The sequence below is a fragment of the Temnothorax curvispinosus genome, unplaced genomic scaffold (genome assembly GCF_003070985.1).
Source record: "Temnothorax curvispinosus isolate PA1 unplaced genomic scaffold, ASM307098v1 QBEX01010136.1, whole genome shotgun sequence".
Classification (NCBI taxonomy): domain Eukaryota; kingdom Metazoa; phylum Arthropoda; class Insecta; order Hymenoptera; family Formicidae; genus Temnothorax; species Temnothorax curvispinosus.
This window is the reverse complement of record NW_020219916.1, coordinates 77541-89555: the sequence shown is the minus strand read 5'-3', so window position 1 is coordinate 89555 and position 12015 is coordinate 77541. Positions and strand designations below refer to the sequence as shown.

Genomic DNA, 12015 nt, shown 5'->3' with positions numbered 1-12015 from the left:
AGGCATACCACTCGGGGAGTGTTCCGCGATTTCTCGAATGTATATGCTATTCAATGTTGACCCTTGGGATTTACTGTTTGTCTGACGTGACTGCAATAGAACATATATCTACGATTTTCGCTTTAATCTCTCGAGGTGTATATACGTCATGAGTCATTAACAAGAATGTGCGTAGTAAGAAGATTTACAGAACTCCTTAGATCATTAATGTCCCTTTAACTTGGAGTAATCTTCATTTTATGGACTTTCACATTTGCCACTACGCTCTCGAGTACCAAGTGTACGTTCCGCCAGAGTATCCAGGAGCAACGAGCTCAATGTCTCTATGTTCCTGCGTGTTTTCTCTCACCCTCTAATGTGTACGCGAGACAGGAAAGCGATTAGAGAAGAAACACGGTCATGGAAGTAGCCGAGTCAAATTATCTGCGACATGCTCGATGTACATTCTAAAGGACATATCGCGATTCCGTATCACTTATGCACCGTTAAACATGTTAATGACCTCAAGCTGCCTGCTACGCATCGCGTTCTCAGCGTCTTCGACGTTGTCATCGTATCACGTGCCGTAAACGATACGTTCAATCGGGGAAGCTCATTTCGGGTATATCATCGCGCATACGTCTCTCTCGTTTTACCCTCCCAGCACCTCACCCATTCCGCACACATTTCCGCTTCGTTTTAGCGGCATGCACACCGCTTAACTCGCACAGAGGGGGAACAATGCGCAGCCACCGAGCGTAGCTACGTGGATCTGCCCATTGTGGGGTCAGGTGGGTCGTCGGTCGGCGGAGAGCCCGTTGGCTGGCTCCGCGGGGTGTGGCCACATAACCATAGCCACAACGATTCTCTCCTCTCTGTCTCTCTATCTCTCTCCTTCGTCTACTTTCGCGCTCTCACCCTCTTCGTCTGTCCAGCTTTTCCTCTCGTTTCATCGTCGCGCGTTTCACTCGTTCGCCACAGGAACGTTTCGTCTCGCTCTCGCCAACCGAATCCGTGGTCGTGCTGATAACAATAGCGAGCTCTTTCTCCCTCTTTTCTCTCTATCTCTCGTTCATACTATCTTAATGCTTAGCGTTCCCCTTTCTGCCCGCGAAGCTGGTGCGCGCGCGGCAGTAGGGATACGCCAGTGCGTGTACGCCATCGAGAGCTACCAAGCAGGCGCATCGTCGGCCTATTACAATGGCCAGCCCTCCTAAACGTTTCATTGTCATCGGCGTTCTCTCTGCCCATGCGTCGATGCGCGCGAACCATTGTTTCTCGTCGAATGGGCGGCTCTCGCCAGCGAGACCACCGTCATCGGATAGCGTCGCGCCGTTTCCACGGTGAGGCCAAGCGAGGCGTGAGTTTCTGCGCGGCCGACCACCCATGACCACCAGTGGTGGAGTATATTAATTGCTTTTATCTAGGTGCAATCCCCTCTGTCGGAAAGGTGTCATTAATATGATAGATTGCCGACTTGACTGTTCGATCAATTATTATATGTGTATAAAATTCCTACCGATCATATTTATCGCAACAGTAACATAGCTTGTCGTTAAATTTGTGCATTAAGCTATCGCTGATGTGGCATATACGTGGTAACCTTCTCTCTTTCTCTCTTTAAGTAATTAATGCGTATTTATTACACTACTTTGTACGTGTCTCTGCGATTTGCACGCTTTGCTTTGTCCTCACTACGTGCGACGACGGTGCGGCAGCCAAAGCTTCCTTTTCTCTTTTACGGTAGTTTATTCTGCTTTTTGTGTAGAATAATCGGGATACATATTTGTCGCATTTAACATCAGAGAGTTATATCATCAAGCGAGATATATTATCGTGGCACGAACTTGTTACCACGCTACCGTGCAGCTAGATCTAATAATAAGTTCCGAGAGGATAGGTACTTTTTTTTTACCAACGTATGCATACCGATTATTTACGCGTGCCATCGAAGTTTTCCTGCTTAGACATTCCTCGCCTCGGTGAAAGAACAAGTTCGTTCCGTAACGACAAAAAACAATTATCGTGAAAACTGCATTCATTAATAACGGATAACGTATCGTTGCATCGCGCAGATATTCAGGTAGAACCGGTCGGACTAACTCGATACGCGAATCTTTCAGATAAGCACGCATCGTCAAGTAAATCAGGCCTTCTCTCGTTACACGCGTATTCTTAATGCAATATCCCGGGACACCGACTACAATCAACTACGGATCTTACAACCAGCGCTAAAGATAATGATCCCAGCGTCCGATAAGTATTAATAGCGCGAGCTAGTTGCGTCGATGCACGGTTACAAAGCGAAGAGGCGTCCTTCCGTTTCTCGTTCCATTATATTAAGTGCTCCACTTGCCGATTCAAAACTCGCGATACATTTGATACGCGCGATGCATTTCGAATCGACTTGCAGATTTTTGATGTTCGCAAAACGAGTCCGAGTTCCGGTTGATGCGCGGCGCTAAACTGTAATTATCGCGAATTCATCTTAAGAAGTGATCACACATTCTTCTTGCTACATGATATTACCGATGATCTACAGTACATTGAAAATTGTAGTCTTTCGCGGCGCACGATCGCGGATCTTCTTGATCCGCGTGCAGGGTAATAAATCTGCCCTAATGTTGGGTTACGAGAAACAGTTATCGGAGTCTTGAAATTTATCGGTTCCTTAACAATTTTCCGCTATTATCGTCAACGATCATTAACAATTCTTACAATCGTAACCGTTCAACGGCAATTCTTTAATAACCTTTATACAACCTGATATTAGTACCTACGCCACAATAAATTTAGAGAATACATTATATCTTTTAAAAAACTACGAGACACGCAATTGATTGCAAAGACACGCATTGTTCCAAAGTATGATTTTCCATAATGCTATAATGCTACGTTGCAACAGTAGATAATCAGATCTTTAAAATTTCTAGCTTGCTTGATAATCTCAATGTTACTTTCAGCATTCGGTCGCGGTTTGTATAATTCTAATGATCGTAGATAGAGCAATTTTTAACTTGCTCTCCATATAACGTATCGCTATATAAATATTATTTTTAATTGGTTAAAACGATATCAATATCAATATTGCTTTTAATATCATAACCAAGTTACACACAAATAAGATTTTTTTTACCATTTTCCAATAAATACGCCGTAATAACGACGATATTTTTTAAATAAAATACTTTTGCAATATTTAATGCATATCCAGTATGGTCGTTCTTTCGTGTCTCTCGACAGCTATTTTCTTGATTTGCTCCCATAGCATGGGGTAGGGATGAATCGTTCTGGCGAAATCCGCGCGATCCAGACGATACAACTCGCAAATCTCAACGGCGACGACGCTGGCCACTCGCCGCTCGTCCGGCATCACTAGCGCGATCTCCCCAAAGTGCGCGCCATCCTCCAAGTGACACACTTCCTTACCGGAACCCGTATAAATAGCCACCGTACCGGTAGCGATGAAGTACATGCAATCACCTGGCTGATTGGCCCGTACAATCACGTCGTTTGTTAAAAATATCTCGGACTTTAGCAGAGCGACGATGCGCGTCAGTAACGAGAGGGGCAGATTGCTAAAAAACGTAACGTTTTCCACGAGTTTGCGGCAGACGTGCATGCCGATCTCCTGGCGCATATGTGGGGACAAAGTGCTGAGGATCTCGGCTTCGTAGAAGTATCGATGTTGAAAGCAAAACTCATAGTAAGCTACGATACGGTGGCGAGTCGAATACGGTAGTTGCCGATGCTTCATATATTGCTTGAGCTGTGCCATAATGTCTTGATACTTTATTCTAGAACTGTTGGCGCTCTTGTAGAGCTGGTTCACACGAGCTATCAGGATCCAGATAGTTAGACTCCCTAAGATCTGTAAGAGGATCACCAGCGTGAGGTCCGCTTCGTTTCTCGGTCTTCCGTGCAGGAAGCCCGAAGACAGAAAGGTGGAAACGGCGCGTAAGAGACTATTCAGATACTGTAGAGCCTTAGATTCTTCCCAAAGGTTGAACTCGTGTATCCACGAGTCGTTGCTTGGTCGCTTTGGTAGATGCATGGAAGTTGTCGCTATTGGCACCAGCCAATACAGGCAAGACTGCCACTGAAACGCTATCATTAGCCAAAATATCATAATGCAAACTTCATAGAGGGCCACTGGAACATCGTACGCCTGGGCAATCTTTGTTACGTAGGAACTGAGAGAGAACACGCGGAATCCGCACATCAAAGACACTAACTCGCGTGTGACTGTGTTCGTCTGCCATGTATTAACAAACACAATGTCGGTTGGTAAAGAGCCCAACAAATCTGGCAGAAAAGTGCCGTATCTTATGTACCTCTTCATTATTTTTTTCGGTTCCATCACGACGGTGTGATGCAGCTTGTCAAAATATCTGCTCAATAACAGATAAAGAAATGTTGATTTTAATAAATTTTGTAATAAGAACGTGAGAATACAACGTTCAAAAATTGCGTTCTTGCGTTACGTTGCGTTCTGCAAAAATGCGAATATTTCTTGATTAAACTATATTCACCCTGTCATAAAATTAACGATTATGTCCACGCAACAAAGACAAAGTAGGATATTTTTGCAAACCGTCCAATAACCTGAACGCCTGTTTATTTCGAAGGTAGCTTGATACGGAACGGCCAACAGTAAGCATGTTATCGTTAAAATCATTAGGATTTCCCAGAAAAATCTGTGCTATAAAAGATCTGATTTAGTATAATGTATTTGATTTGATGATGTATTTGCTACTAATACTAATACATTTTACATATATAGGAAGATTGTAGAAAGTCAAGGAAATATACCTAAAGGCACTGAATGGATGAAGAATATGTTTGTAGTTACGCAAATGCCGTCGCTTTTCCGAGATTACGGAAGCGCGACTGCGTAAATACTTGCGGGCACCTGGATTTTTTCCGGATACCATCAGCGAAGAGCGAAACGCGTCAAACGCTTTTCGGAAGAAATTGCGATCGGGAGGAAAAAGTATATCTTCATGCTCGGTCTCGACTTCGCATTCATGCTCCACACGAAGCATCGTTGAATCGTTAAGTGGCGGATTGAAGGCAATGCAAAAATACGTTATTAAACGTATATTTTTAATTATAGAAATATCATTACATACATGAAACAAGCGTACATCGCCGGCAACGGCGGCATCTCTTCGGATGAAAGGAGAGCCGTCCTTTCACGGCTGATTCGTACGTGCGAACGCAGTCGGTAGTAACGTTGCCGGTGGATGATCAAGCTTGTGTGTTCAGGTTCCTCTCGGAGTCTCTCTTTCGATATGATACCGGCCACATTATCCTGAATGGAGAAAGATATATTCGTTTTAATCTGTAAATGGTAAGATAATTTTCGTACTGTTTTGAGATAATTTCTGTTGGAACGTAGATAAAGTCATAGCAAAATGCCGCTGGTAATACATAATCGATTTTGTTGTTTGCGCCTGTTGTGTACCTTTTTGCCTTATGAGGACAGCACTTTATTTCTAGTTAATTGTATTGACAACAAAAAGTGATTGGAAATATCCGCAATCATGATTTTTAAAAAATATCCAATATCATGCATTTTTCGTTTTTGTTTGATATAAATTGTTTACATATCAATTATTTCAACTTTTGTTTTACAATTATCTCTTTTACAATAAAAACTCTTACACGGATTTTTAAAAAGTGGATTAATAAAACAATTTGTAAAAAAACAACAACTCAGGTTATAAGATTTATATCTCACTTTCGACTATTATACATATATTTTTAATAACATGTATCAAATTTAATCTTTACATTTACTTGACGTCATGCAAGATAACAACTTGAATAAAATCAATCATAATAACCTGTCTTATGAGTTGTTTAAACACGATCCTCGCGTCAATCTCTTACATGCCTTCTTTAAGAGCGGATAATGGAAAAAAATAAGTATTGAATGGCTTTCTGATCATACGCATTGATTAATCAGTTAACAATTCTTATTAACATTTATTGCTATATAAAAAGAAGTGGAATTTTGGAACAGAATCATATAATATAAAACTGATTATGGATAGCTCACATATTAAGTTAACGTTTACATCACGTTGTAAAGTACCAGTTCTCGTCCGATCACTGAAGTCAAGCAACGTTGAGCACGGTCAGTACTTGGATGGGTGACCGCTTGGGAACACCGTGTGACGTTACCATCTAATTTTTTTTGCATTTTTGGTATTATACAGACGCGCGCTACGCGCGCAGTATTTAGCTTTAATATTATACTATTACTGTTACATTACAATATTAACCCCTTGATATATAAAACTGTCAAAATATGCGATACAGATGCTCACGAAGTAAGCGCAGTGAGAGATCCAATCGGCATAGCGAAAAAGCGTCAACAACACTCTTATATAGGTTTTTAAAGAGTGGATAATTTGTGTAAAAGAGAAAATATCTCATATATAACATAGATATTAATTTAATATCTATGTTATATATATATATATATATATATATATATATATATATATATATATATATATTAATTGTTTTTGGTTAAGATTTGTAAGATTTATTAAGGTCTTGAATTAAATTTGGAAAGTTAAATTTATTTAAAAACTTGAATGTGCCTCGTTGAAAAGAATTTATTAAATTTCACGCTCGCGATTCGTGCGAACGCGTTTACTAATATGCGTCCATCTCGAAATTAATACCATCCAATATACGAAAGGCATCATATTTTTCATACGTTCCAGTTCGTGGAGACGTGAATAATTGCCGGTATGATTTGCGAGTCGCGTACATCACAGTGAATTTTGGTGCGGTCAGTTTATTTTTAGTGCAACTGACAGTTGGTTTCCGCGAGATATAAAAAATATCAAACTGACTGTACGAATAAAGAAACGTTTTTCCTAGCGAGTAACACAAATGAACGGCACATATGACAATATTTCGTTATGTAATGTTGTTATGTACGTACTGAAATATTACACTCGTGTATCGACGATTGTTTTTGCGAAATCGAGATTTTTGTTGTACACGTTTCGCGAATCCGTCCTAGCTTGGATTATCATGGTAAAGATGAGAGTATCTACTAACGCAGATCGCGGATCGCTTTCGGGATGGATGATCTGTTCACGGTACATTTAAGTAACGTTTTATACAAGTCGGCTTTATGAGGGCTCAGACCTTCGTTGCGTGCACCGCATATAAAGACAACCTTCCGGTATATATTCTACGCGTTGAATTCTCAATGTAACGACGAGATTTTATGGACGATTTTATTCGTTCTCTATACGCGAATAAATGTGTGTATATCCATGAATAAACTCAGCCATAACTGTGCCTATTCGAATAAGTAAAAACGATACAAGTGTTTTGCCACGCATAGGAAATTTTTAACATTTATATCTTTATATTTGATACTTATATGATACGCTCTTGATTACTGTCGTAAAACAAAATACGAAAGAGCTTCTTCGAACATTTCGGGTGCGGTACGCAGATATCGTGGCCGGGGCTAAAGGGGTATCAGGAAACATTTTATCCCAAGCTTCGGAAAATCTACCGGTTAAGCGGTGTACGCAATTTAAAGTCGCTACTTCTGTCCGTCCCGAGGGAATTAAGGGTCAGACGCGGAGGCAAGTATATCGCCAGGAAGTCGGGTTCTCTCTCCGCAGCTTTTTTCTTCTCCTATCCTGGTAATAAATTTTCAAGTCGTCCAGCAACGTCTTGGAACTCAGGAACGATGTTATAGACGGTGCTCGAGAACAAGAAGGGTGGTTACTCGGGGTACGCTCACAACCCTCCGCACATACTAACGTGGATTTACCGAGGCCCATCCTCCGCGTAACGACGAGTGACTGCGGAAGAGTCCATATACGCGGTTCTGGGGTGGAAAGTTATGGGTGGTCTCGTTGCTGTATCAATATCTCGTTAGGGGCTACGACGGAAATAAAACCGGAATGTTCGTCTTTCTCGGAACTGACCGAGCCAGCAAAATTGTAATGCGTCCTGCGGGCGCCGGTCGCTCGTTACACGTACAACTTTGAATGTAGAAATAGTGGCGTTGTTTCGATGTAGGAATGAATTATTGTGTCATGTTTTATGAGAGCTGCAATCGATCATCGCAACACAGAGAAACGTTACTATGTATCGCAAAATCGGCTTACTGTATCAATATCAACTAACTGGGAAATGACGGAAGCGTTAAATAGGATCTCTGATACGCGCATGTATTTGCTAGTTATCCATTGATATTTACGTCCTGCCCCTCATTAGAGGGGAAGATGGATCATTTCAAGTGTGTAACAAGCTTCGTTTCGCAATCTCATAATTGCATCGAAATCTCATCGAACTTTATATGAAGTAGAGATTTTCAAGCATGTAATATACGTATACATATATGTGTATAGATCCAACTTCTAATTATACCAATTACATTTATCTAAAACATATTGATATCATCATTATATTGCGTTTCATCCTAATGCATATGCTAATATGGAGGTTTCACGGATCACTGCACGCAGCTATTGTATTCAATAACGAGCGAATGGTCATGATCGATACTTATTCAAATAGCGTTGCCAATACTTTGTGGTGCAAAATTGCGCTATTTAACTGATGTAACAATAACACGATTGTATTTGATATACTTACAGATATGAAAATGCCGCAGGAATTACATACAAGGAGAAGATATGACAACACTAATTGTATAACATTAAATGAATGCAGTTCTGCAATGCGGAACTAATTTTAAAACCTTACTTTTCCGCTAGAGCAAATTTCGCGAAACATTAGAAACAAAATTTATCTCAAATATACTTAACGTTATCTCGAATATACTTAATGACTGAACAAATATAATCCTCCTGAAATATCAATTCCACGTGTTATATGCGTTATGTGCGTGTTTCATATATGTTTTTGTGCTTTTATGTTATAGGTATACGTTTTTCACAAGTCTCCAGGGGGCAGCACATTATAGACAACAGGTGAATCATTTGTGTATAACATACTATAGACCTTATGATCATTTTGCAATACAGAACTAAAAATCACGAAAATTGCGCTTGGTTCCTTACTGCATAATTGCATCCTCAAATATGATGTAAAAAGAATTATATATCCTACATATTTATAAATGCGTTACTTGTTCTTTTTTAAAATAAATATTCATTCATAAGTAGTTTTATTTTTATTAACACAGTAAACTATATTTTAATGCAATTGTCAGGGCTGAGATATTTCCTTTATATTTACGACGTAAGGGGGCGAACGAAAGTAATTCTTGCTTCCGCCGCAATGATCAATAAACCATCCCGTCCACGCTGCTGAACGACGCTTTATACTTCGATGGATGTAACGCCAGGGAAAGAGGCGGCAACTGGTGGTCGTAAGTACTTACGTACGTGTAGGTTCGCCGCGTATATACGCAGCGAGCTGCCAACGATATAGCCAGCGAGACGAAAACACTCGTCTGCAAAGTCTAGTACTGGCGTAAATATACCGAATGGTAAGAGACGTAGCAGCAGTTACCCAAAAGCCATCGCTACCGGTCGCTTATGGAAACACGGCTCCGTAAATATTTTCGAGCACTCTGGTCTTTTTCGCGCGCTATGATCGAACGGCACTCTACATTCTTGCCTTCTACATCTATAAAACAATTAGCGGCTGTAGTATAAATGGATGGAAACATGGACCTAAATTAAATCAAAGTTTTTATAACAGTGACCTTTTTTATTCGCCAGTAAATAATTAACAAGAGAATGGTTTAAACGACTCAACTGCAGGCCAAAATTTTTTTATTAAAAATCCTCACGACGTCTCGACCATAGATTTTGGTCCTTTTAAAGTGAGCTTTTATATATTGGAGTAGCTAACAATAATAGTTACAATCTATGCGTAATGTTTTGCACAATATGCAGTTATACTTATCATTTAACAAGTAACATATTTGATTAGATTTTGTTAAAATTAAAACATTGATCTTATACCATTATTCGATGCAATAACAGAATAATTTTCAAACGATTTAAAAATTTTCGTTTTACATTTTTGACAAAATAACATAAACAATTGTGAAGGTATTTTTTTCCAAAATAATGCTCCGAGCAATTTTTCGATTATTTTTCCAACACAGCCTGCACTACATTCCGCTGTAGTGATAAAGTTAGATATAACGCGTAATCTATTATAAGCCGGGAAGAGAGAGGAGGCAACTGGTGGCCGTACTTACGCTCGCTCTCGCGTGTTCTCCACGCGCATCGCGCGCATATACGCGTCGCGGCCACGGCAAGTTACCAGTGATATAGTTTGCAGCTAAAACAACCGTTTCTACTGTCTAACAGTTGGCGTTTGGCCAATCCCTGGCGCTGATGCGCCTCTCTTCGCCCGTTATACGAGGATTAGAGTATACTGCGCTACCCCTCCTGCACACCATGTAATTTTCTCTTCTCTCTTTCTCTCTCTCTCTCTCTCTCTCCTCTTTCCTCCCTCTCGTCCTCTTATTCCATTTCCCTCACCTTTTATTCCCCGACATCTCGTGTATTCTACTCTTTATTGTCCGACTGGACCTGTGCGTGATGACGTTGCCTGCGCTCCGCATTTGCATCCTGTTAAATGTCGTAAACTTGTCAAAGCGCGGGCCGTTATGTGCAGGCTCGCGAGCCACATTGCAGGCGGGCAACGTTTGCGGTATCCTCCAGCGGGTGGCCGAAAGACAAAGCACCAGGGAGACCGGAAGGGGATATCTGCTGCGCGCTGTTATTCCGAACGAATCGACGGACTTGAGTGCACTTAACGGAGATTAACGTTCTTATATCTCTCTATCTCGGCCCGGAGACGATATGTTAATGAGTTGATAATACCGAAATTTCGCTAACGAGGGCCGCTGTATTTCACTGTCGCAGCGACAAACAGACTTCCGCGACGGTTCTTGCGTCTTAATTCGAACTGAATCGCCGAACGTAGGAGTGCACTAAGGCAGATTAAGGCTGGCGTAACAAAAGATAAGTGTACGTCGATGTATCATTGATGCTGTAATTAGAGCTATAAAAAAACGAAGGCAATTCGCATTTACAAATGTTGTTGTAATTTATCAACGACTCGATATTTGGCTCTTTTTTACTTTTATGCAAACGATATATATTTCGGACAAAAAATAATGAAGTACAACATACGCGGTTTGTTGCTAAACTATTAAAGAATAAATATAATTGTTCGTCGATTTATAGTTTGTAAGTTCTTATTATGTTTAATACGTAAAGGCGTAATATGATGCAACGTTAATTATGTTATGTTAATTATTAATTATTGATTCTACCGGCAAATGCGTTTAATAATGTTATAGCAATGTCGCATTTTATAGGATGACGGCGTATCTAATTATTGCTAAACTTAGATGCAAACGATAAATAGTAATTATCTGGTTCGCGGTTGTCGAAGTCATCGATGTAACGCTATTTCAGTACCCAATACGCGACTCATAATTTATTTCACTCGCTTGGTTATGCGGCTGGAATACTCAAGTCTCTCCAACATACATTTACATTTGTAATGATCGCCGTCGTTTGATTTATGTATATAAATTGCATCAATTAACGATTAAGATGAAACGAAGGATGTGATAGAGTCATTGAAAAACGATTCCTCTGGCGTTATTGTAAAATCTGATGCCTTAAATCCAATTCGATCGCTCATTGCGCTATAACGATGCATGGCCACTGCAATTTTTCATTTATGTCGTACGCCGATTTATGAGTCTATTAGCCGATAATGGTGAAAAATACGGCTGCGGGAATAACGATCTTAGCTTATAGTGATCATAAATGTAGAATAAAATGTCGCGCAACGCGAGGGGTAATGCCGGCGATGCGGCCAGGCTGAGCATATATTCACGGTAAGTGGCGTGAGTTATGAAAACTTCATGATATATCCAGGATACTTTATGCCTTCATGAAGAACCGCTGAAATAACGTATAAGCGTAATGCTCTTCGTACTCACGTAATTAAAAACTATCCACTGACAAGACGCATTCGCTATAC

General features: G+C 40.4%; 1 protein-coding gene and 1 pseudogene across 1 annotated transcript; one reads left to right on the top strand and one right to left on the bottom strand.

The window, feature by feature from the left end:
* Positions 1-3178: 3178 nt before the first annotated feature.
* On the bottom strand, positions 3179-5024 carry LOC112459806 (potassium/sodium hyperpolarization-activated cyclic nucleotide-gated channel 2-like). The gene is made up of 3 exons (XM_025024136.1): positions 4792-5024; positions 4512-4676; positions 3179-4370 (listed from the first exon to the last, which is right to left on the bottom strand). Exons 1-3 carry the CDS (start codon positions 5022-5024, stop codon positions 3179-3181), a joined length of 1590 nt encoding a protein of 529 aa, XP_024879904.1.
* Positions 5025-6050: 1026 nt separating this feature from the next.
* On the top strand, positions 6051-6170 carry LOC112459808 (annotated as a pseudogene).
* Positions 6171-12015: the final 5845 nt, after the last annotated feature.